Raw genomic sequence first — 25,775 nt, 5'->3', positions numbered from 1 at the left:
CATACACACACACAAACATACACACACACATCTGTGTGTTAGAAGGTGAAAGATAGAGGGAGAGACCAAAAGACATGTAGTGATATTACATTCTTTATTTTTTCACAGAGCTTTAGCCTCCAGCAGTGTAATGTGCACTGCCATAAATTAACTTTATAGTAATGCAAAAACCATCCAACATAACGTAATATATAACCCCGTAATACACTTTACACGATGTTAAGTGTTATGTCAAATTGAAATATCAATCCTTGCAAATATCATACAGTTAACCAATGCAACTTAACAATACAATATTTTGGCCCAATTTGTAACTGGTCTCGGATGCTCTGGTCAAAGGATTGTTGAGTTCCGGTCTACTAACTTCACAAGACCTGAAAGTCCATGAAGGACAAGTTAGGTTCCAAGGAAGACTCATAAATATTGAAGGAAGGCTATAGAGTTTGGTCTATCATTAACTGACCGAAGTTATTCACTTGGAAGCACACAGACGCGTTACAGTGACTGGACATCCTAACCCAGTTTAATCATATAATTTACGCATTTAACCTCATAGAAAATATCGTGTAATTTATTAGAATTGTATACTATTGTGAATAAGTTTTAATCTACAGTTGTATTTGTATTTTTAACATAGTTTTTCGATATACACATTCGTATTCCCGCGTTTGAGCAGCAAATAGCGTACACTATGCAACTGTATTCTATACAGATTGCATGTCAAGATTAGACCTTTTGCACATTTCATGATACAAAGGTATATTTTACCGATTGTTGCAATACAACACACGTGTGATATATACTTGCAGGCAATTACACATTTGTATTTAATAGACTAAGTGACGTAGAGATGCAACACATGTGACGTGATCTCCGCTTATGCTTTGAGTAAAAACGTTTACATAATACGTTTACATTAAAAAAAAAAACTGTCAACGTATTTTTGGAACAGTTGCCCTACGCAATGGTTTCAACGTCTGTTGCTGCAACTTGTTTTCAGATGCAATGTCCCTGTGAATTTACAGGCCTCATAAACAGTCATAAAACACTAAAACACTTCCCCCAGAGAAATAAAAAAGCACTCCAAGACGCCACAACTATTAGTTGTTTTTAATTATCAGTTATCACAATATAATTGTAATGTTATACATTTCAAGTGGACCTAATTAATGAAAAGATAGACTATACAGTAAATGTTTATATATATATTTTAAGAAAAAACGCTTGAACAAAATGTCAAAACCTGTTAAAGCCATTTGTCTACAATAGCCTTACACTGTTGTAAAGTAGGCCTCATTTTACATGTGCGTAATATTTTACATTTGGAGAAAGACAATAGATTTCCATGTGGACATTCAATGAATGGTCTGATTTTAAAATAGAAAAACATGCATACCTGTCAGGGTAAATGTTTCACAAAACTAAAACAATGCAAGGGGTCAGGAATAGAGCGCATATTCAGCCTACTTACATCATGCGTAGCCTACTGTCATGCGGCACACTCGAGGGGATGAAAAGCAGTTCCAGGACACATGACGAGGAGTGATAGACGGGTGTTTCCTCCTGTGTACATCCAAACACACCAGGGGTTTATGATAAGATCAGATGCTTTTCAAATCGGAGTGTCAATTAGTTCAGGCGCATTTTCCTCCATGTTTTCAGTTGCTGTGCGCATATGTTTGGGTTTGTCTCATTGTCCCCCATGTTTCTGACCCACTTCGTGAGCTTTAGTTTTGCCCACAAAAGTTTCCAGGCCACGCGAGCCTCGACATTCGTAATTTGCAGTGTGCACGCTCACCAGACCTGCAACAAAAGAAAAGACGCAATGAGATAGGTTACAATAAAAAAACATACAATTATTTTGCACACTTATTACCAGATAATTATTATGCTATATGCCAAAAGTATTTTTTAGTTAAGTAGTCAGCCAATTATTAACAGAGACTTGTGACCGGTCGATTTGTTCTCTTAACAAATGCTCACAACAATGGTATTTCCCGTTCACACAAAACTAAGCCAAGCCAGAGGAAGAACTGCGTCCTGCTCCATTTCAGAAAGAGTCCAAATGAAAGTAAAAAGATTCAGTACACAGTGAGGTAACACTTACTTCTGCGAGAAAACCTAACTTATTTATGGGACTGGGGCTGATTTATGATTTAGAGACACATATCGGTGCCATATAACTGTGCCCTTTGTAAATGAAAAACAGGCCTATGGGCTCAACACGAGTTCTAGTGGAGAAGTGAAGGAACCATTGAGTGCTTTACAAAGCCTAAAGACCTGCCCCCAGTCAATAATTTTTAAATTAAAACCAGGGACTGAAATGTGGTCTCGGAAGCATGCATGTAAATACATACAGACCAGACAAATGTGGTAATCAGCGACTTTTAGCAACCACAAAACGGGGCAGTGTCGTTTCTCAACCAACCAAACAAGATCGTCTAAATACATGGCTACTCTGGTTTTATGAACACTGATAAAACAAAACTAGGATCTACTGAAGACTATGATATTGAGCTACATTCTCAATATAAGCCGTCAGAATGAATGCTGTATATTCACTCTGAGTAGGATGGATGTCTTTAATGCCTTGTCAATAACTCAGATGGAAATTACAAGTTAAATAACAGTGATGAGCACGTATGAAGGGACGAATTACGTCTCCTCACATATTGAGTTGAGATAATGCCTCTGACCACAAACATGATATAGTTTCAGGCTAGGCTAAATAAGATTCACTATCTCCGACCGTGCATGCGCTTTTTCAAACGACGCACGTTTCTTAAATCCATTTAATTTGGGGAGTGTTTAAAAGGACGGCTAATATAGTTTGCCTTCAGTGGAGAGGACCGTGCGTACAGTGTATGGTTGCACGTTAGACCAAACACAAGGGGGAGAAGTGTCGATGTATTCAATTTAGCACTTTAAGATTTCAGTGTGATTCGTATTGTGCAATCTCATTGGAGGGAGAGAAAGGCGAATGAAGGGAAAAAAACGCTCTCTGGTTTGCGCTGGGGTCCCCCGGCGCATGCAATCTCAGCCCCCCTCAAGGGTGCTATTTTGCAGGCACGGACGCTCGCGATTGGTCAGCCCTCGGTCAGATGGTACGATTTCCCTCTGTCCCGCACTGGCACATAGCCACCCAGCGCCCCCCACCCCCTCCCTCAACTAAAACCCAATCTCCGATAAACTACTGATAGCTAAACCACTTGGACTATAAAACACAACAAATCATAAACCAAGGAAAAGAGCTCGTGCCCTCCCAATGAGTTCCTATTTTGTAAACTCAACTTTCCCAGTGACTCTGCCCGGAGGACAGGAGTCTTTCTTGGGACAGATACCGTTATATTCCTCCGGATACACAGATTCTTTAAGACACTATCCCGGTGCTGCCTATGGAGCTACCAGCGTTCAAGACAAGGCGTACCCGTCTTCTTACTACCAGCAAGCAAACGGTGCCTACGGTCGGGCTGCTGCCGCCGGTGCATGCGACTACGCAGCAGCCAGCTTTTACAGGGAAAAGGACCCTGCGTGCGCTCTCGCCAGCATAGAGGAACACTCGCTCGTGCTGAGCCAAGACCATCGCAAGACGGACTGCACGGGGCAGAATAAAAGCTTGTTTGGCGACAGCGACGATCAGAAGCCTTCGACGCCCGTCTATCCATGGATGCAAAGGATGAACGCGTGTAACGGTGAGTTCACACTGTCCTGTCATTCTTTTTTTTCTCTTGTATTGTTTTTTTGTTCCCCCTGTCGGGCTGATAACATACAGCTAGGCTATTGCATGTGACCTACTACTGTACTGTACCGCGCCGGAAGAGCACAGGCTAAAAAATAATGTCGCCCTGTTGTTGTATGTTATCACTGAGACTGAAGGGAAGGGTTAGCAGGCAATCTCCACACTTTAGCAGTTCCCTCCATTATTACAGTATTTTCTGTCCATCAGCTGACGAGTCTGGTTCCAACCGCCTCGAGGATCACATTATTCACGTTCTAGATTACAAGAGCTAGGAGCACGAGCACATCCGTGGCAACAATAGAAACTCAGTTCCATCAAAGATTTCTCTTATTATCAAAATATGTGGCATTGTTATTTCTACTCTAGTCAATTGGTTATACCCCTTATCAACAACAAAAGGCCATATGGTTTTAAACAGTACAGCAAATACACTTGGTTGAATGCGTAAAAACAGCATAAGTATTGCACCACATCAGAAACAGCATGGGTGCAATAAATTACATTACAAGGAATTCCAATTTGATACAAATAACTTAAACAACGTCCACTTTCATGACTGCTGGATTTACTATAATTTGATCTGAGATCACTTTACTGGTAGCCTTAATAATGTAAAAGTTTATTGCAATTAATAATTATGTCATGTAAGTGACAAGAAAAAAGGCAAATCAGGAATATATGTGAATGATTCATTGCAATTCTTGAAAAATACCATCGTAGTTGTCTCTCTAAATGTAGATTCTAGATTGTGTATTAAAATACAAATTTGAGAAGACATGAAGCACGCCCAGATCATTATGCCCCTTGGAATATGTTAGCCTATGATCAACGAACAGGAAACAGGGTTATATTTCTTTGGCTTGTTGTCAGACGCAAAATTATATTTTCAGTCTTGTACCTGAGTAGGATACGTTGGCTAAATCGGCAGGTCCACACATTTTTTGCTTAGCTAAAAAGAAAACAGTCATTGTTGACATATTTAAGATTAGATGGTCCAGCTTCGATTTAGTACATAACGTCTTATAGCAGCGTGTACCGATGCGTGGGCTACACGCCTCAAACCGACTAGGTTCTCTGAAACCCAAAGCTCTTTCTCTCCTTGATATATCTGCCAGTGCAATAAACCCAAGCTCGAGGTTAATATTTGACTACCCCTTTTCCTTTCTTTTCACAGGGACATTCGGTAACCCCGGTCGCCGGGGTCGTCAGACATATACCCGCTACCAGACGCTAGAGTTAGAGAAGGAGTTCCACTTTAACAGGTACCTGACCCGGAGACGCCGCATCGAGATCGCGCACGCACTGTGCCTAACAGAACGCCAGATCAAAATCTGGTTCCAAAACCGACGGATGAAGTGGAAAAAGGAGAATAAACTAATAAACTCCTCTCAAACCAATGGGGAGGAGGAAGAGAAGGGGACGGAGTAAAGAAAGAAAAATGGAATAATGTTGTAAGAAAGGAAAGAGAATGCATAAAGGCATCCTTAATTTTAAGATATGAGGATTCACCTCCTTCATATGTCCAAAGTTTCCAATGGTGAAGTTGTATTTGGTAAATTTGATGTAGCATTCCAGAAGTTCACTTCACTTTTTATTTTTGTTACTGTTAATGTCTGTTAATGTTTTTTTGTTATCATAATTCGGGTACCCGAATGGCAGTGATTTTGTGAGCTCGTCTCTTGATTTAGGACATGGTCTTATAATGTTAACGACCATGTAACGAACTATTTGAAGTATCTATGTCATATCTGTATTCATATTTAAAATGTATAGAAATAACGGGGAATTCTCCTTGAATGGTGAATTATTGTATTTCTTTTGTAAGCTAATGCCCAGACTTAGCTCTTTCGTTGAATTGTTTTAAGTTTGAAAGGGAAATACTGATCTACTGACAACTCAAAACTACCTAGACTGGGTCAAAAGTTTATATTTTATGGATTTTATAAGTGGTTTATGTTTGTGGTTTGTCACAAATTCGTATCTGCTTACAAACTCATTCAATAAAATGTATGAGCTATTCAAACTGTATTCCCATGTCTGCGCGTTTTCTTATAAAGTACGATTCGTAAGCGTCACACGCCATTTACAGCATCATTGACCCTTGAGTGTATATGTGCTTACTTGGAAGAAACCACTAAAATTCATAAAAATATTTAAACGAAAGCTTATTTTGTGCGGGCTAATGTGTGTGTCTAACACCTTTGACCTTCATTAAAAGAAGCCAGGGGCGTTTGCCATTCTTATCGAATCTTCTTTGTTGTCAACCCTTGCCACATGTGAGCAAACAGGCTTTTTCTTGCTTGCTTTTAGAGCATGTGTAAGAACTTTGCAAATTGATGGTATCCGATAGGCGATTCAAAACGAAGACTGTTGAATAGTGACATCTAAAATGCGGAAGTGTTTTAATTGATGACCTGAGGAGAAAGCTGACCTGTCCGCCCGCCGCACTCTCACCCAAACACTGGACAGTCCACGCGACCAGGTCTCAGAGATTACACATTCCCTCTCCAGGTGTCAAATAGCACATTCACCAAGAAATCGTGACTGGTTTTCTCCATTAGTCTACGTACTTATAACACATATATTCTACTCAGGTCTATGTAGCTGTCTGGATTCTTTCGACACCCACGCCGTTGCAGATGGGACACCACTTACACATCAGGTAGACTAGACATCAGATTGCCAGCAGTAGGCTAAGCCATTTGGAGCAAAACTACACTACGCCCATGTAAATGTGAATGCTGACAGGTGTGGCCCAATGTAAAACACAACCTGATGGTTGCAGTAGTAGCCTAACACAACACGTTTCAGGCCAATCTCGAATGAATGCATTCACAGTAGTTTCAGACTATCAAAGTCACTGCCCCCAAGGAAGTCTGGGAAATGTCATCTCTTCAATTCCGGTCTAAATGTAAGCATACATGCATGTTTTGTATCGAGGGGTTTACATATCTTAACACATGTAAAATAGATAAATTGTGCTTCTCAATCAACAAATAATAAATCACGCTTTTGCATTCCTTGTGTGCAGCTGCAAAACGTTTGCAATGAGACATTTTGAATAGCGTTGTTTGAACGAACACATGACAGGTTGGCGCTACTTGGACAAAAACGCATTTCTTGCCTTCTTTGTGTCACACCTTTTTTCCTGTACATTGCTTAAGTCAGAAGATTCAAATCCAAAGTTTTGTTATGAAATCTTTGAGAGTAGGCCTTATTTAATTACAGTGGGAAACCTGAATACTAGTGTTTGCTGTCATGTAAATAGCCTACAATCTGTTAGCGTGACCCATGCATAGGCTTCTGATGGTCCTTTTGTTACAATGCATTACATACAGGTCTCCACCCTATTTTTTTTGTATGTATTATTAATATTTTTAGGAGTTGCAGTCGTGAAGTAGCTTAGTAGCATTAGTATCAGTGTTGTTGTTTGCATTGCTGCAGTACTGTGGTCAACTTTCTGGATGTTTCACAGCAAATGTGAGTGAAACAAATAATGGCTATTTAATTTCACTTAGGGTCACCATAGCTATGAACATTGATTTCGGGTGGATGGTCTTCTATTATTATTAAGTTATTAATTAATTAAGTATTTATGATCAAACAACTAGTTTTGACTCACAGATAAAGCCAGTAAAGATGTAAATGTTGTTGCGGGAGCACTTTCCAGAAGAAAACGTAATGGTCAAACAAATCATTTTTATCGTCGCCGAAAACAACCTAAATCCTGAGTAAAACCACTTTCTCCAAGTCCTTTTTTGTGCAATAAATTCTGTTCCCAGTAGGTGACGCTCTCTGCCAACCCGGAGCGCAACCCAGAAACGGGGAGGCACACGTTGACTTCAGCCGAACGACTCCCATCTCGTCACCATTTGTAACCATAGAGCATGAATTACCTCTTGAAGTCATCAGTGAGAATTTACGACTGGTCAACAAAAGCACGTGATTCCCAAACGCACCCCCACCCACCATATTTGGCCGCATACATAGCAAAAACGAAGTACAGTGCATTGCTATAATTCATTAATACATCATAAATCGTGAAGCACAGCGTTATAACGACCAAGATCTACAAATCAAGCCCTCTAAAACAACCTAAATGAGCTCTTACTTTGTAAACTCGTTCTCAGGGCGCTACCCAAATGGCCCCGACTATCAGTTACTAAATTATGGAACCAGCAACAGCGCTATGAACGCCTCGTACAGGGACTCCGGCACCATGCATTCGGGCTCTTACGGCTACAACTACAATGGAATGGACCTAACCGTCAATCGTTCAGGCAACGCCGGCCACTTTGGGGCTGTCGGAGACAACTCCCGAGGTTTCCAGTCTCCGGTCCCGGAGACGCGTTTCAGGCAGCCGTCAAGCTGCTCGCTCGCGTCCCCCGAGCCTCTGCCGTGCGCCAACAGCAGCGAGAGTCTGGGACCCAAAAGCTCTTCTCCCCTTTCCGACCAAGGCGTCTCGACAGCGGGCACAAACCTCACCAACACAACACATTTCACTGAAATAGACGAGGCAAGCGCTTCTTCTGAGACGGAGGAGGGCAACCATAGAGCAAACACCAACAACCCCGCGAGCCGGACGCAGCAGAAACAGGAGTCCACAGCAACCTCTACTACCGCGGCATCGAGTGACGGCCAAAGCCCACAGATATTTCCCTGGATGAGGAAACTGCACATTAGCCATGGTACACATATGTATATGTATAATACGTATTATCGTTATCAAGGGCTGTGTGTTTGTATTGTGTGTTGGTTTTTAGTTAGCGTTTCCTCTGTGGCGCCGGATGGTGCCTTTATTTTAGCAAATTCCACAAAAGCGCCATAAATCTGTCAAGAGGGCTAGCCTTGCAAACCGAGAGCGAGAGAATGGGAGCGGGTGGTAGAGAGAGGGCAAAACGGCAGCAAGACTTAGAAGTAGTTGTTCCTTTGAAAAGTTAAGCTTTATTGCGTGTGGGAACTTTATTGCCGTAGTGGGGGAGAGGACGGCAATAAAGTGTCGAGAATGGAGAAAGAAAATAAAGAGAAGAGAGACCAAGTTCGGAACGAGGAGAACAGTGAATATTGATGAGTAGAAACGTGATCAAACATCTTTACAGTAAATGAAAATAAGATGTGTTAAAGTAGTGAACTGATAGATTTGTTATCAGCTACCCCACCCCCTCGCATACATCAGTAGAATAAATTGCCTGCAATTTGATTAAGGCCATTCTTTCTTGTACATTGTGTGTACTCCAGTTTAGGCTCGTTGGGCTTTGTCTGTGTATTGTTTGTGTAAACCTTTGCTGGTCAAATCTGTTGGAGTTTTTTTTGCTTCATGTTATTGTCGCCCACACTCGCTAATGTTGACCCTTGCGTTTTGTCCATACTATTCAGATATGACGGGACCAGACGGCAAAAGAGCGAGAACAGCTTACACGCGCTATCAGACGCTAGAGCTGGAGAAAGAGTTCCATTTCAATAGGTACCTAACCCGGAGGAGGAGGATAGAGATAGCCCACGCGCTTTGCCTCTCAGAACGGCAAATTAAGATCTGGTTCCAGAACCGAAGGATGAAATGGAAAAAGGACAATAAACTGAAGAGTATGAGTCTGGCTACTGCAGGTAGCGCGTTCCAGCCGTAGTGGCCACGCTAATTAACAGAAATCGATGAAATGATTACACGGATTCAAAATAGATTTCAAAAACATTATAACTGAGTACTGTACAGCGCGGCACTTTTTGGCATGTTCTTTATGTTTTAGAACAACTTAACCTCTACTGTGGTACTGCTTCTATATATACAAAAAAATCGTTAGTGTTCATATGTTATTGTCTTTTAAATACAGTGATTATTGTTTGGAGATTAAAAAGAGAGAAAATGCTACCAATGCCGCCAGTTGTTAATGTTATAAATATCGTTTGTGTCAAGTACTATGTTAATGCTTTCTTGAAAGTTGGCATGTGAGCTCTTAAATGTTATAACTTATTTACGACTATAACGAGTGTACACCTTTGAGTTTACATCTTTAAAGACTCTGCTCAAATATGAAGTGAAGTTAGTGTAGAGGGGCCCCCTGCTTTTAGGCTACAGGAATCTTGAGGTCTCCTTCAAGTTCTCCATACCATTGTTTGAATCCTAGCGTTGGCTTTTGTCACGTGTTCAAATTTGTCATTTATTTTCTGGAAAGAAGGGAAACTTGTGCATAAAAAAAATCCAAGATAGGTTCCTGTATCCGTTCATATGTGTATAGTTATATTCGATATGTAATTGTATATTATTGGATCATGTTTATGTTCCAGAGAGGGTGTACATATTAACATTTTTAATGTGACCAATAGGCTATTTGTAGTGGGCAGAGCATATGACAACTATGTGTGTATGTGAGGGGGGGGGGGGGGGGGCAACTGTCATGTAGACCTGCCTGTAAGCATTTTGCCAATAAGCTTTTTGTATTTGTTTGTAGCTTACCTTGGAGTAAAAAATAAAGTTCCTCATACTCAGACCAAAACCATAGAGCAAACGGGTTATAATTCTGCGTCCCCTGCCTACCTTGTGCATGAGTCGGCCTTTTTCTGTCTGTCTCACACCTAGGCCTAAACAGGGAAGAGAGTCAGCTTTAAACCTACCAGATACCTCGACGAAGTACTTTCAAATTTGCCAAAGTTTTCACAAAAACATCCGGATAAATTAAATTGAAGGATAAAAAACGACAATAATAGATTACAGTCATGTTTACGCATTGCGCACAAGGACACATATGCGCAGTAAAATACTGCGCAAATGTGCAATCATATTACCTTATCCTGACCTGACCCAAATCACATGAGACAACTCCAGCAAAAACATCAGCAACAACAATTAGCAACAACAACATAAGCGACACTGATCTAAAATCAAGCAGTCTATCCTTGTTGACAAACTGTGACTCAGCAAATGTTTGTAAATTGGTCATTTTCTATGGTAATGATTTCCTGGTCGTTTAACGGTGGCGCTCCTGTACAAATTAGTTTACGTCTCGTTTTTAGTAAACAAGCACTGGACTTTGAAACTTACCGACGAGTTGTCAACCGTTTTTTTTCAGGTCCTACAGGCTACTTTTGAGAGCCGAGAGAAGGTCCTGCCAAAAAGCCCATCTGCCTGGCGTTGCCTGGCCGCTTGTATTTTGAAAATTTTCTTTCCCCTTTGGCCAAACTATACCAAAAGAAGCTATGACATTTACATGTCAAACGGATGAGGGTTTTATCTTGAAGTTAGATCGTAAAAATCGCCCAGGCCACAGACAGATACCCCTTACTGGCTCTCAAAAGTCACGTGGGGTCCATAAAGTTAGTTTTATGGTTTTGGGGAGTTGACAATGTACTATATATTTCACATTCTAGAATGCAAGTGACGGTTTAACTGCTTCGGAGGGATTCTAAAGGGTCAGTAGTGAGTGGATAGCGTACTGGCAGGCCACTGCCTTGCCCTTGTCTGGTCCATACAATGTCTGCGCTCCAGTTCGAATCTTATCTGGGCGGATATGGAGCCAGTGGAGTGTATGAACGCACCAAACGCACAGTAAGTCCAGTTTAAAGGCTTATTTCGCCGGGGTCTAGCTGTGTTGGGGGAGGAGAAGGGGAGGCATCGTTTGTGATTACTGTCATTCATTTTGGTCTCCATGTGATAGTACGCAATTGATATGATAAAAAGTATTTGTAGATTCACGTATTAAACTTATTTTATATCTGCAAAGTCTGGAAGGACATGTGTAACAGTGTTTTTGTCTATGGACTCCCATGGTTATGGATATTTGCGTTAAGTCCGCTCCTTGACCTCTTCCTAAGGTTTCATATACACTCCCAGTAAGCATGGATTTGTAAAATAACAGTAAAGTCCTTCTATCTTTCGTTATAGGCGTTTCTTTTTACATCAAAGAAAGGTCAGCCTTTTATTGCATTGTGGTAGTCTACTTCTTAATAACTTAAAATTTCAACATGAATGGTGGATTGCATGGTGTAGTTTATCTGAATGTACCGCTGTAATGATTATGGAGTCTGTAAAAGTTGAGACAAAAGTTTCAAGTCTGACTTAGGCCTAAGTAAAGAATAAAGTAGGCAACAATTTCATTGTGTGTGTATTTTCTTGTAACATATTCGATATTTGTAGGGCTATCATTTTTACCTTATGTACCGGACTGAATGCAAATTACCAGCGCCCTAGTGCCCCCCCTCCCTCCCTCCCTCCCACACACACACACACGCACACACATGTATAATGATATGCGCCCAAGAGGTACAAGCAAATCTTTGTTCGTACACCGCCCAAGTATTTTCGTGGCAGGAAGGGTGTGAATAACAAAACTGGATTCAGACATTCTTATTTCCTTTAATAAAGTGATCCTGGAGCAACTTGGAGCACTAAATACCTAACCAATACTTTGCATGTTGCCGTAGTTCTTCCATAATGTCAACCGTTTAATAGTTTTGTGACAGCTGCACATACATTTGATATCTAAAAACTTTAAAGCATTGTATCCTTATTTTGATGAATACGATATCCTTATCTCCCATCGCTGGAAGATACAGTAGATTAAAGACGAACGTCTTTTAAAAAAACAATTAGGCCTAGTGCAGTAGCAGTCTACATGGCTACCGCAACATGAGCCCTAGGCTGGGCTAGTTTAGGGAACGAGCGATGGGATTCTCTTTTGGAAGTAAAAAAAAAAAAACCGTGACCTCTCAATCTTTCATTAATTATGTTCATTCAGACCCATCCAATGTCTTTTCAGTATGGGGCTGCGTGACTTTTCTACTTGCACCATATATTTTCAAACATATTAATAAATAGGCCTGCGTGATCCCAGTGGAGGTTGCAGCTTTAAGGTAAAATGCAGTTCTGCCTTGTATTTAGTTATTGCAGAATACGTTCCACAGAGGGGAACATATGGTAAGGTCATTATTTAAATAATGAGAAAAAATAATAACGAAATATAGTCATTTATTGAATGTAAACGTATTAATTTGTTTGTCACATTTGAAACAATGCCAACGCAAATGAATTGCAACGTAAATCGAAATGTACACCCTCGACAACCAGAATGTTTTTAACTTTTCTTTTACATTAACCCATGTTTTTCCGGTCCTTATAGCACTACATTACTAAACAATTATTTATGTATCTTTTATTTTTTTACTGTTGCCCTAGCGCTGTGTGTGTATACATGTGTGTGTGTGTGTGTGTGTGTGTGCGTGTGTGTGTGCAGCTTGAGGAAGTTTCAGACAGTAAACAGGAACTCTCAGGGGGAGAGGCTGGGTCTTCCAAATCAATTTTTCATCGGCTTCCTTTTTATAATGATAGCCTACATTCGCAAAGGCCTTGGCCACTGCCCCCTGCACAAAGGTAGAGCAGAACATTTAGTTCCTCTTCTAAGTTGTTTAACGAGTTTACCGACCAAGACCCCTACGAAGTCGACCACTTTATTTTCGGCTTCATCAGTTTCCCGTTTATGTGTACAGTCAAAATCTTATCACAAGCCCAAGTTTTGTAGTTGGTGGGTGAGTAAATAGGCGAAAGCTTTTTTATGGAAAGGTGTGTGATTGTCTTTTTTTACACGTGGTTGTTTTCTGTAATCATATCAGGAGACGAGAGAAAGCAGAAGGGGTTGAGATATAAAGAATGGACATGAGAAAAGTTGCCACAGGTCACCCTACTGTTTATCGTATTATTTTATGGTGGTATGGAGCCTTGCAATAATGCAACGGCCACGGATTGTCATTAAAATAGCAGTTCCAGATGCCTACACAATTGTACATTTGTAAATAACCAATAATATGTTAAATATTTGAACAGTTACTGTGGTAAGAAAAATATAAAAATACAACTGTGTTTCCAAAAGCTAAGAAACCGTTTTTCTCCAGCATTTTCGATGTTGGACATTGGAGCGTCGATTTCCAACGTTTAAATTGTCATTTGAACAACATAATGGGTTTTGCATATTGATAGGGGTAATCTGGGCTCATATCTCATCCATAATGCATGTGGACGGTGTCACCGCGAGGTCAGCAGACAAGCGATGCAGAGAGAACACCAAAGCGCAGGCGCAGGCAAGGAGCACAGAGCCCATTAGGCGCAGTTATACGAGCGTGTTTACCCACCGACAGAGGGGAAAGGAATTAACCAGTTCTGTTTTTATTTAGGCTACCTCTTGTTTTCCCCACTTCTGTATCCGACTCGCGGGGTAGGGTGACAGAAGCAAGGAAAACATCCGCAATCTCAATCTGACAGGGTGGAGCACGTGTGGATCCTCACTGACTCGAAGCTGATTTCAAACGGAAATGTCTCCAACACAATGCTATCTTTATTACTTTCAAAAATAAGCAAAAAAAGAGGAGCCTAATATGTGATGCACAAGTAAAGTTTCGCTCGTTTTCTCTATTAATTACTGAAATAATCTGTTAATGCCAGGAAATATTGTTCTGCGCTATATTATGTGGCAGGATACCAGCTTCCAGTGTGGGCATTTCATCAGCCTTTGATTTTGGGTAGGCCTACTATTTTACCTGACAATCTATGCACATAAATATGTTAACATTGTAGTGGTTCTAAAAATCTTCTACAGCTAGGACACTAATAATAAGGGGGATTGGCAACATGGAAAAACAATGGCGTTTGTTAATTACACTAACAATAACATTAACGTGGTTTTGTGGTCGGGAAATGGCTAGGTGGCTTTGTCTCGTGGCCGACTTCACATCAATAATATTTGTGATCTGATTTCAGATCATTTATAGTTTAAAACATGTAGGCTACGCTATTGTTATTAATAGCCGATCGTAGCAACAGCCTTTTACGTAGGCCGAAAAGCAATTTTGGAGAAGCAACACAAACTCTCATCCACTCCACAGGACCGAAGTCCGACCGAAATATTTTACTCAACAGCCCAAGAAAAGTATTTAGCCCCCCCACCAAAATGTCTGATGCTGCACATTGCTTTCATGCGAATTGTTTAAAATGTCGTTACACATGTGCTGAGGAATATTCTGTCTAAATGCAACTCTCTCCCGTGGCCAGCAGAGCCCGCTTTAGACCAAGTTCACAGCCAGAAAAGGCATGTGTGTCGCTCTTCCACCCACCACGCGACAAACTCATTTGAAACCCATTGTTATAAACACATGATAACCTAAAACCCAAATTCTTCACCCATACACCTTCCGTGTTTGGATGAACTCCGACTTCCTCACAATGTGGTAACATGCACTTTCAGAGCACCTCCAAATGGAGTTACGTAATTTCCATGTACTTCCCTCGTCATTGTATTGTGTAAGGGTTCGAACACGACAAGAAACTAGCCCAACAGTGTCGGCAAAAGGCACGTCTAGCGATAAGAATGTGATCTTATAGGCTATACTCTAGCTGTCTTTCTCTTTTCGCCTTGAGCTAAAGAAGGTGATTCCAGTATTGTCAGAAAGGGTTATATAGCTGGGGTCAAAAAGTTGAGGGGTCAAAAGTTTACGTCGTGCGTGACTCTGCCGTCGGCTGTCGACTCTGTATTCTCTAGACCAATTGCAGTATGTCTATGGCGAAGTGGGAGAGGAAAGGGAGGGATAGAGAAGAGGGGGCGCATGGGAGGGTAGGAGAGTGAAGGGCTACAGATTGTCTCATGCGAAAAGATGAGAGAAATGATAGTGTGAAGCGAGGGAGAGGTGAAGGGCTGACCTTCTTGGTAACAATAGCAAGTCCATGCGCGCCAAGGAAAGAGGGCAGAAAAAAATGGACGATTGAGGGAAGGCAACGGAAGGGATTTGATGACATTGGGGTTCAACAATGCAGGTGTCTGCCCTGTTCTCTGTGAGCCCCTTCACAATGTAAAATGGGATGGCTCAAATAATGCTACAGTCAAAAATACATCATTTTTCTAAAAATTATGTCTGAGAGACAAAAGGGAATGATAACCGAACATAAAATCAAATCAAATTACTCAAACTTGTTTCCATGTGCTTTACTGTGCCCATTACAAATGATTCATTAGCTTATACTCTAGTATGATATGCTGTAAAAGTTTTAAATATCTAGGTAGGCCTGCTATCAAGAGGTTAATATGTTATTAATATGATAATTTAATGAAATAATTATATGTATGTATAAGTCATACGACTACTACTACTACTACTACTAGTAGACTACTACTAATAATACCTGTATTTAACTTTTCAATACATTGCCTTTGCTCTTTGCTGGCTCATCAACGTAGTCCATGCCAAAATGTTGTGCATACCATTGCTCACATGAAATGCTTCAATGCAAAATATTGTGGTCCCCAACCCCCATGCAAAGTAGGGCTATATTTAGACCAAAACATTCTTACAGTATTTTTGGAAAGTTATTTTAGTTACAACTTGTCCACATGCATTCATCTTTAGAAAATGTAGTCGTTAGGATTTAGTAACTCTGATGTCCTGTTACGATATGGCCTACTCGCATTTCAAAGTACTGTTTGAAGTGGGAAATTGTGTGTGACAGGGTTGCCTCGCCTCTTTAGCAAAAGTGTTCAATGAATACAAGAAGGAAGTGACGCCACATCAGACTGTAAAAAAAAACATTTTCTTATTAATGTCTCCTTCTGGATGCGGAAACAATCATTTTCGTTAGTTTGTGAGAGGAGGAGTTATGGGGACATCTGACTATCAGAAAATTATGTTTTGATAGCATTTTGTACACAGTTTGACAACTTTATCTAGTAGTTAAGAATATCAAACTTGTATTCCAAGCTTCAATGCCTCTAACCGGCCATTAGAACATTTTGGAACAAACAGGCCTTACACATTTCTATTTACGTAAACCTCTTCATCTACGTCGACAAGTTGAATGGGTGCGCTTGGACACATATTGTTGAAGTATGTTTTATGGTTAGAAGGGAGGGGGGGGGGGGTGCAAAAGGGTGAGAGAGGGGGGGGTTCGGCAAGGACAAAATTGATAATTCAGTAAATAAATAATTACGTTATTGACATAAACATTTGGACAAATGGTAGAGAGCGGAATGGTATATAATTCTGGTTGGTGGGTATTTTGGCAAACAAAGTGCATAAGTGGTGAATAATTGTATTAGAGAACACGTCCCAACTGGAGTTCAACAGGAGTTCACTGAATTAATTTCAATTCCATTGTAGCAAGCGCCGTTGCCTGGCAGAGCACTGTGGTGATTTTTTATATCTGCAGTTTGCACAAGGCCACCATTGACGAGGGTGAATCTTGTTTTAAATTCGTTTACATTTTGTGTTCAAAACCTAATGTTGTTTTTGTTCAAAATGTAAAATGTATGGTGGCATAACATGTTTTATTTTTATTCCATATATTATTACCAATATAATTCTCACAATGCACGTATATTTTTATTTTAATAAAATAGAGGCATGAAGTGAGCATGTGAAAGAAACGATACTCAACAACTTGAGTGCCAGGCCAAGGTATCGAATTACCTCAAATGAATTCACCTGATACTTTAACAAGAAAGTACTTTATTACGGACTATATCTAACAGTTAATGTCACAAACTAAAACCTGGCAAACTTAATATAACAGATAACGTATACTACAATTCAGGCTACTGTGGGATATCAATGTTTGTTATCTACACAGTTGGTCCTCCTTATAGAGAACTGCAGAATGTATTTATGCAACAAAGAAAATGAAGACATGCTCTGTGCTCGATTTGTTTTTCGGGCTTGGAAAGCCTTTTTGAATGAATCCCCCTTCCTAACCATTTCTCTTCAAAGTAATGACCTGAACACAATTCAACATGACCAAGCAAGCTATGCATAGAAGCCGCGAGTGGGAGAGACCCGGAGAAGGGGTGAAACGCAGGTCAGCGCGTCTAACAAATATTAAAATGTACTGGGACTCGTGACACGCCTCGTTGTTTAACAAAGACTGCCAAACTGCGAGATTAATACGAAAACTTGAGTCCACAACAAAATGCCTTAAAGCACTCAGTGGTTTGTCGCGTTCACAACGGTAGAGGGATAATGTGCATTTTATTTTTTAGATGTATTAGGTGGATACGCAGTGGTGTTGCAAGGGGGTAGCCCCTTTTGTCGCCTACCGAGCAAGGTTAAAGCGACAAAGGCGCGTTCGTTCGCTCGGATGGAGTTGGTCTCACGCTGGTTTATCTTATTATTTTCTCTTCTTATGGAAGGCTGTGTACGCGACGAAGATCGGCTTGCGCCCTTTTGGACAGTTTAATGTTCACTTTGCCCATAACCGGTCTGTGCTTTCGGCAAGGTACACATTGGAGACCCGCGGAAATTAGAGAAGTTTTTCTACAAAGGTATCACGGAGAGGTCAGGGGCTAAACCTGTGGCGTTGGAAAACGAAGAAGGGGGCTTATGAGCTCTCGGTGCGGCAAAAAAGAAAGAAAGACTCGAAACCGACAGAAGCCGGTGTGCCCCTTGCGTCTCGTGTGCAGCAACAGAGTTGGTGAAAGGGAGCAATCTAAGACGAGATGAAATGCCCCGAGGAGCAAAGTAAGTAAGAAATTGGCGCTTCATTTACATATCGTGGTTGTTCTGTAGCAGGTGCCTGCCTGGGCGGACCACGTGCCTTGCACTGCGGAGAGTGTACGTCCCCCCCCCCCCCTTTCCATAACTGGAGTTATGAATTAAATTCAACTCTTTGAGGTTGTTGTGACACTCCATGTGGGTTCTTTCGTGCTGAATATTTACCTTGGCTTTAGTATGTGGGTGCTAGCCCTGTAAGGCTGTCGGTGTACATATTAACCCCTGAGAGCCAGATGGTGAGGTCCCTACACCGTTTAGAGAGGATAGTTTTAGGGGGTGAAGGCGAGGTCGGTGGCTGCCGAGGTGAAAGGGTTATAGTGGACATTGGGGCTGAACTTTCTCTGTGCCATGAAAACCCCTTATTGTTGCTTTTGTTAGGTATTTTTAAAGGCCATTGAAGGTTTTCATCCAGGTATGGTGAAAGTGTTTATAGTGTCACAATTACGACGATAACAGGGTGGCACTTGATACAAATACAGTAAGACGACGTCACGAAAGTGCACCTATTGTAATATAATGTTTGCAAAGGCCCATTTCTGAATGAAGCAGGCCATGGGCTAGGACATAAACACTAGGGGTGCTAAAGAATTTCCCATCATGTATTGGCTTTGTTTTCTGCTCATCATAAACACGACTGAAACAAAGGGATTATATTATGCAGATACTTAATTCGATGCCATCACTATTTTTTCGTTTTACTGAAACAACACTGGCTCTCACTAGCTGGTATTATGTTCAATTGAATTTGTCTCTGATTCCATGACAAAGGGCCCTTACGTTCTCTTAACAAAGACCGATCTATATAAACCTGGACTTAGTCTAGGAACACCTTGAGAAGACTACAGCATGATAACGACGTTATTGTAAGATTTCAGACATAATTCAACATGAGTATTTTAAACTCTAGCTCACCGTCAAAGGGCAGGTCTACAGCAAATATACAATTTTAATGTCCTGAGGCCACTGCTCGTAAATATTTCACCGTTCAATTGGGGTATGGTAGTTAACAATGAGATTCAATAGGCCTGCAATACCTTTCTTTTAATATGTGCTTTGCCAATTTTTGTAAAGGCCTCCATCTATATTTACTGTAATACATTTTGGCATATAATATATAATGTGCTATTATACCTTCCTCATAGGTTAAACAAATCGGTGTACCTTTAAATGTAGGAAAGACAACCTCTTACATTGTCTATTACGATATTTTCATTTTCAATCCGATATGACAGCAAATACAAGTTATTTAAATGTATGCCTCAGCCAGATCTTACCTTAATTTAATTGTACTAGGCCATTCAAATTTCTTTTCGTAAAGTTGAAATCTCTTGACATTAGAGCAAAATCAGTTTTTTCCCAAGTTGTTTAAAATCGAAATGAGAGCTTCGGTGCGTGTTGAAAATACGAAACTTGTTAAAAGGGTGGTGAATTGTATTCTGCTCTATTGGAGATGTGAGAGGCGTTAGCAATTTCTTCCACTTGCATATTTTATTGTTTTACATCCCCCTTTTCCGGAAATCTCCGTTTGAGGTGTTTGTTTTCGAGTTGTAAAACAGTATCTACAATAAAACCCATATGTTTTTGTACAGTGCGTGCACAAGACTCAAACGACCATTTCAGTGTCCCAGAGACTCGTGCGTTACTTGTATAAATTATATAGCGTGCGTAGATGTCGTTGTTTTTAAACGTCATACTGTGGAAAGGCTCAGTCAATTTAACAATCCTGTGCTGGTGGTTTTTGTGTGTGAAGTTGACCCTTGAAATGTATGATATATTTCCAAGCACAACACCTTACATCGGAGTATGTTAACTGACACAGTTTGGTGAAGCGAGCTCCGGGCGTAGCACCTTTATGCTTTACCTGACATGACGCCATCAAGGTTAGTGGCCCCCCTTACTAACCTATCCTGAGAATACCTGTCATCTATATATACCCTGTAGATCCGGATTTGTGTGAACAGACTCACAGTCACAAATTCGTATCTAGGGGAGTATGTAGTTGGCGCATACACTTCGCCAAGGACACCGAGGACAACCAACGAGCTTCTATTTTGATAAACATTTGGCATCATGGCCTTTGTTGTCAAATTCAAAACAAAATCGCATGGCTTCGATTTCGATTACTAATTAGATGTTATTGAAAAAAGTTTGCAAAGCCTTTGGATAATTTGTATGCTTTTAATTGATGATGTTCTTGTCTGTCATTGAAAGGCGCACTCACTGGGTCACCATTTCGATTGAAGGAGCGGTCAATTTCGACAACAAAGGGGTTTTATCTCGTGATCGCTCCACCTTGCATGTAAGCCCTTTCCCAACCATAACATTGCTCGTGCTACTTCAATCTGATAAGGTCTCAAACCAGTCCTCTATTAGCAATGCGCAAAAGCGCGTGGCATTACTTACTATGCAAGGTGTGTAAATTGGTGTGCATGCAGGATGAACGTGGTCTTTAGGGAGGGCTGGCGGTAGGCTGAGCTTTAATGCAAAGGTCTAGCTGTGATTTAGGAGGCTTTGTAACCTGAATTAGTTGATGAATTTTCTATCGATCCTAAACAAGCCTAGATTCATCTCTGACAGCCTTCCGCTGCGCACAGCACACGCCAGGGTATTCTCTCACCGTTATTAGCGAGAGCATTTAAGAGCTTTGGCAAGCACGAACACACGGCAGCATTACTTTTCTCCTGCACTTGTTTTTAAAAGCTCCAGCAGAAAAGAAAAACAAGATATCACGGATTTAGTTTGACTGCTGTCGTGCCCACATGGGCTAGGGCGCAACATGTCGTTCTTGTCTGTATTGTTTAACGAAAATGGGAGGTGAGGGACTATAGTATGTTCGAGACCGTTTAAAAACGTGGTGGTATTTCAATCTAGCATGGCTGTTTTGGGTTGTTATTGTTTTGATTCGCTTGCTTGCTTATGTCTCGCGTGCCAATGTGTAAAAAGTATGCAACATTCGAATGCCACAAAGTATGCCCAGATGATGTGCGGGGTCTGTTATGCCTATATCCCATTTCCTTATCCGGGAAGAGTCAGGCTCCACGCCATTGGCTCCCGCTGTCACATGGATTCTTAACTTTGTTCACTTGACAGAAAGTAGGAGGGTTCAGCGATACAGGGAAACCAGTTAAGGGATAGATATAAATTTTAGTATATTTTGTGTGCAATTCAAAGAAATTAATGGCCATGAGTTCCTATTTGATCAACTCCAACTATGTGGATCCCAAGTTTCCACCGTGCGAGGAATATTCACAGAATGACTACCTACCCAGCCACTCTCCGGACTATTATAGCGCCCAGAGGCAAGAGCCAGCGTTTCAGCATGAGTCGATCTACCACCAGCGGTCGGGCTGCGCCGACCCGTCTTACACTCCGTGCCAGGGTCCGGGGCAGCCCGCGGTGGTGATGTCTCCTCGGGGTCACGTCCTCCCCCCAACCGGACATTCAACCTCTCTCCCGGAGCCAAACCATCATTGCGACTCGGTAACTCCGAGCCCTCCACCCGCTTGTGGACAGAATCTCCTTAACCAAAGCACTTCTTCGGCTAGCTCTCGCAAGGATCCCGTGGTTTACCCCTGGATGAAGAAAGTCCACGTAAACATTGGTGAGTGCTCTTAACTTCTCCCTTACTCTGCGTCTTTGTGGATATTCTGCTCACCCAAGGTGGGAAGCAAAATGTCCGGTGTTAAATCTATTGCTCCCCTCGAAAAGTAACCATCGGTTGAGATTTACGATCGGCTGTTTGCAGGGCAATATAATTACACCCTCCATAAATTTTTATTGCACTTCTTTGCCAAGTACGTTTGAAGTCTATGCAACCTTTCCGTTCTAATTTCTTCTTAAGACGGTTTTATGACGACTACACTAACCTATAAGTTAAGTTTTATGCTTTTCTAATTTGATTTTAAGTGGTTAGATGTATAAACGTGTACTTTCTCTGTCACCCTCCGTTGTTGAGTAAAAAGTTTTATGGAAGCTTAAATATTCATATTTATGGAAAGTACAATAAAACATGATTGTCAAGGCAAATATTTTGACTCTATTATGGACACTCGTTGTTTCTCCACAGTAGTTGAAACGTGTGCTTTAGGAGCTATGTGGCGCCTTTAAAACAAGCAGACGACTTTTGCAAAGTCACCGATATTCTACCCTTGTTCAGTACGCGTAATACAAGCACCATTCTGCAAATAACGTATCATCAACTCAAACTTTACATGACTAGCTTTGGTGCCTTTTGATCTGGCCTTTATGATACTTCATCTATTATGTTTTGCAGTTTGACTCTCTTGAATCATTATCCAGCACCCATTAACTGCCGTACAGCACCCCCCTGCGCCTCCCTTCTGTTCAAAGAGAGCGTATAGTTTAAATCCCATGCAAGCCCTCACCCATAGCATTTAAGCCGTAACATTACAAAATGCTACTCCTGAAACCATGTTCATTTGTCTAGGCCATGTTATATCACATGCAGTTGTTTTGCAAGCTTATGAAATATGGATGGGTCTTCAGCATGTGCAATAAATACGTTTATTTCAGTGTGATGATGTTGCCAGTCATGTATTGCTTTCTGTCCCACAGTGAGTCCAAATTACTCAGGGGGTGAACCCAAACGCTCACGGACAGCCTACACGCGACAGCAGGTCTTGGAGCTCGAAAAGGAGTTCCACTACAACCGCTACCTGACCCGGAGACGGAGGGTGGAGATCGCTCACACTCTCTGTCTGTCTGAGCGCCAAATCAAAATCTGGTTTCAGAACCGACGGATGAAATGGAAGAAAGACCACAAGCTACCCAACACAAAGATCCGGTCCAACAATTCCTCGTCGAACAACACAACAAACTCGCAAAACAGCAGCCATGCGCTAGAGAGCTCTCAGAACCGAACCAGTGGACCTCCGCCGAGCCTATAGCCCACCCCATCTATCACGCTACTCCAGTACCACCACTACCCACCCACCTATACCATGCACTTTGGAAACCTTTGTTTCTGGGGGGAAGCATGGACGTTTCTTCATGCCTACCTCCCCCATCTATTCAATTACAGGGATGTTTCAAGAAGGGTAAACGAGAGGGGGGTTAAAAACAGGAGAGGTTCAGATAAAAAAAAATAGAAACGGGGAGAAGACTCAAATGTAAACACTTCTCCTGATCCTTTTTTGCCACCCCTCCCTCTCTCTCTCTCTCTCTCTCTCTCTCTCTCTCTCTCTCTCTCTCTCTCTCTCTCTCCCTCTCTCTCTCTCTCTCGCTCTCTCTCTCTCTCTCTCTGTCTCTGTCTCTCTCTCTCTCTCTCTCTCTTCCTCTCTCTTCCTCTCTCTTCCTCTCTCTTCCTCTCCCTCCCACCATTAGAACAGAAGGCGGCAGATAGTTTTCAGATTTGGTGAAGATGGATCCGTGTTTCATCTTTAATCATGCCAAACTCGGCCCCATTTGTCATGTTTACTCTGCGGTACAAAGGATGAACCGTGGGCCTGCCCATTACCTCGACGTCCAACGTTGTGATTAATAAATGAGGCTATGTTTCGTCAAGAGCCGTTTTCGTACTCCTCTCCCAGACCCTTTATTCTAAAATACACCCGAATATATTCTCCAAATATGAAGTTTTTTTTTTGGAAAATATAGCTGTGTATGAGTTTTCTATGTTTATTCAACGCTATATGCTAGAAAGACTGACAACGATTGTGAGGTCCGTTGCTGGTTCATTTATACAGGGACTCGTCTTCTCTTTGTTTCTTAAGCTGAGACAGGGTGTGGAACAAAAGGTAAATCATGGTATTTCACAAAAGAACGTTAACTATGGTTAATGATGAAGCTGGACTTATAGAAGCATACACAGTATGAACCAAAATCCTGGTACAAACCTAAGCATTATAAACACAGCACTACCTTTCTTGAATTACCTCAGTTGTACTTATATGTTTATCTTCTAGCCTTGTTTTGTGAAGTGGCAGGTTTGAGTTTATTTGAATTGCGTGGCAAGAACTTGCAGTACACGTATTCATTTATTTTAAGTAAAATGTAATTTAAGCAATGGTTGGCCAGGGTTGTAAAGAGAAAAAGGTGCGTATATTGCATGACTGAATATGATTTAATTTGATCTTTTGCTCTCTGTTATTCTTTCTTTGCACATAAAAATGCGCACATCCGCTCCCCTCTAATTTCCCATCTCACTCTTTCCTCTCACCCTGAACCATTGCATAAGCAGTTTTATTTGTGTCTCTTTTATTTACATTCCAAAGATCAGTTCTGTCGCTGATAATGTCAAAATTGTATTTTTTCCTTCTCTATTTGTACGTTGCTCCTAATCTGCTTATTCTTATCAGTGTCTACCTTATTATTTGTAAATAGATATAGAAATTTAAATAAATGGCTGAAAAAGCATATTTCTATTCTTCTTTTGTCCTGTCCCTTTGCGCTCTCTGCAACACAGCCTACTGGTAAACGGCTGTGTCTTTCTCTTCAAACCAGCTCTTCTAATATTAAGGGATGTATTCAAAAAACAGAAATTATTCAATTTAATTTCACCCTACCATGGTGGGTTTTTCGTTTGCCTTTCAATGTAGCCTGTCTGAAAAATCACTGCATATCTCGCTGGTGATTTATATCTTATGGTCATGAGTGATCCTGGTACATTACGCCTTGTAATCTCGTTTTAAATCACAAACCTCTTCGTTTCACTCTCTTCTCTCGTTAATTTAACGGTGCTCACACCCGCTGCTCGTTGGTGCCGAGAAGTGGCTTCAAAATATGGATCCTCGATTTGAAAAGTTAAATAGTTTCTCGGCTCGTGGGCTTTTAATGCTTTAATGAGAGTAATTTTTGCACAACAGTTTCTCGGTGTTTTCTGTCTGGCTGTGTATTTTTTATATTACAAAGGAGCGGGCTAGTGCCATAGCTCAAACCCTGACAACCAAATAGATAATCAAGAAGACAAATGGCTTCTTTTGTAAGGCGCGGCTCTTGTATTAATTCTCATTTTCTTTTCTTAGAGCAGGTATCGAAAATATAGAGCAGGAGAAAATAACATTCCGTTTTGCCGGTGTTGAACTTTAAACTAAAGTGTGGCCTCAAATTGGTCTGCTACCATTTCGTGGCTCAGAGAAGATTTTCTATTACTTGTTCGTTGATATCTCCGAGGCTCTCGTGCCATATATCCCCCTTCAATCCATTTATCTGTTTTTCTCTTCATACATGAAATGCTCTCAAAAACACTAGACCATATAGACCCCTTGATTCAGACAGTCTCAGGTAGTCTACAATATAATTTACCGTAGGCCTTTACATACAAATTGATATGGATATCGTTTCCATACCACCTGCTCCAAACAAACTATTGTCTTGGCTTCAATAGCATTGAAATAATTAAGGGAATATACAGAGATAATTTGTGTAACGCAATATAAAACAGCCCCCTTTCAAACGTAAAAACCACTTGGCTATACCTTTGAAATAATTCACGAAACATACAGAGATAATTGTTGTAATGCAATATAATACAGCCCCCTTTCTAACGTAAAATACATAGGCC

The 25,775-nt window shown here is 41.1% G+C and overlaps 4 protein-coding genes and 1 long non-coding RNA gene across 9 annotated transcripts in view; 4 read left to right on the top strand and 1 right to left on the bottom strand.

The window, feature by feature from the left end:
* Positions 1–25,775, top strand: part of hoxb3a (homeobox B3a) — a 60,366-nt gene that overhangs the window by 3,109 nt on the left and 31,482 nt on the right. Inside the window, exon 1 of one of the 4 annotated variants that reach the window (XM_084677224.1) lies at positions 10,961–11,279. The exons of the other annotated variants lie outside the window; for them this stretch is intronic. The gene's annotated coding sequence lies outside the window, so the exon portion shown is untranslated. Of the gene's footprint in view, positions 1–10,960; positions 11,280–25,775 lie in introns of those variants that run through there. 4 annotated transcript variants of the gene reach the window in all.
* On the bottom strand, positions 1,096–10,985 carry LOC146254031 (uncharacterized). 2 transcript variants are annotated; one of them, XR_014731725.1, is made up of 3 exons: positions 10,776–10,985; positions 10,272–10,315; positions 1,096–1,803 (listed from the first exon to the last, which is right to left on the bottom strand). It is a non-coding gene; the product is annotated as an uncharacterized LOC146254031 (long non-coding RNA). The 2 variants fall into 2 exon arrangements; XR_014731724.1 differs by lacking the exon at positions 10,272–10,315 and having other exon boundaries at positions 10,776–10,949.
* Positions 2,564–5,767, top strand: hoxb6a (homeobox B6a). The gene is made up of 2 exons (XM_084677231.1): positions 2,564–3,692; positions 4,914–5,767. Exons 1-2 carry the CDS (start codon positions 3,266–3,268, stop codon positions 5,165–5,167), a joined length of 681 nt encoding a protein of 226 aa, XP_084533357.1. The 5' UTR covers positions 2,564–3,265; the 3' UTR covers positions 5,168–5,767.
* On the top strand, positions 6,941–10,095 carry hoxb5a (homeobox B5a). Its single transcript, XM_084677229.1, has 2 exons — positions 6,941–8,427; positions 9,116–10,095. Exons 1-2 carry the CDS (start codon positions 7,839–7,841, stop codon positions 9,361–9,363), a joined length of 837 nt encoding a protein of 278 aa, XP_084533355.1. The 5' UTR covers positions 6,941–7,838; the 3' UTR covers positions 9,364–10,095.
* hoxb4a (homeobox B4a) lies at positions 20,170–24,614 on the top strand. The gene is made up of 2 exons (XM_084677230.1): positions 20,170–21,854; positions 22,829–24,614. The coding sequence occupies exons 1-2, from the start codon at positions 21,431–21,433 to the stop codon at positions 23,158–23,160; spliced, it is 756 nt and encodes a 251-aa protein (XP_084533356.1). The 5' UTR covers positions 20,170–21,430; the 3' UTR covers positions 23,161–24,614.

Source organism: Hypomesus nipponensis, chromosome 17 (genome assembly GCF_054491055.1).
Source record: "Hypomesus nipponensis isolate SF chromosome 17, ASM5449105v1, whole genome shotgun sequence".
In the NCBI taxonomy this organism is placed as follows: domain Eukaryota; kingdom Metazoa; phylum Chordata; class Actinopteri; order Osmeriformes; family Osmeridae; genus Hypomesus; species Hypomesus nipponensis.
The sequence above is the reverse complement of the archived record's forward strand: the minus strand, read 5'-3'. Positions and strand labels throughout refer to the sequence as shown.

Bases quoted from the DNA above. Each gene is read 5' to 3' on its own strand.
- hoxb6a (XM_084677231.1), top strand. From the start codon at position 3,266: ATGAGTTCCTATTTTGTAAACTCAACTTTCCCAGTGACTCTGCCCGGA. The intron at 3,693-4,913 runs GTGAGTTCACAC...TTCTTTTCACAG, and splicing joins AAGGATGAACGCGTGTAACG to GGACATTCGGTAACCCCGGT.
- hoxb5a (XM_084677229.1), top strand. From the start codon at position 7,839: ATGAGCTCTTACTTTGTAAACTCGTTCTCAGGGCGCTACCCAAATGGC. The intron at 8,428-9,115 runs GTACACATATGT...CATACTATTCAG, and splicing joins GAAACTGCACATTAGCCATG to ATATGACGGGACCAGACGGC.
- hoxb4a (XM_084677230.1), top strand. From the start codon at position 21,431: ATGGCCATGAGTTCCTATTTGATCAACTCCAACTATGTGGATCCCAAG. The intron at 21,855-22,828 runs GTGAGTGCTCTT...TCTGTCCCACAG, and splicing joins GAAAGTCCACGTAAACATTG to TGAGTCCAAATTACTCAGGG.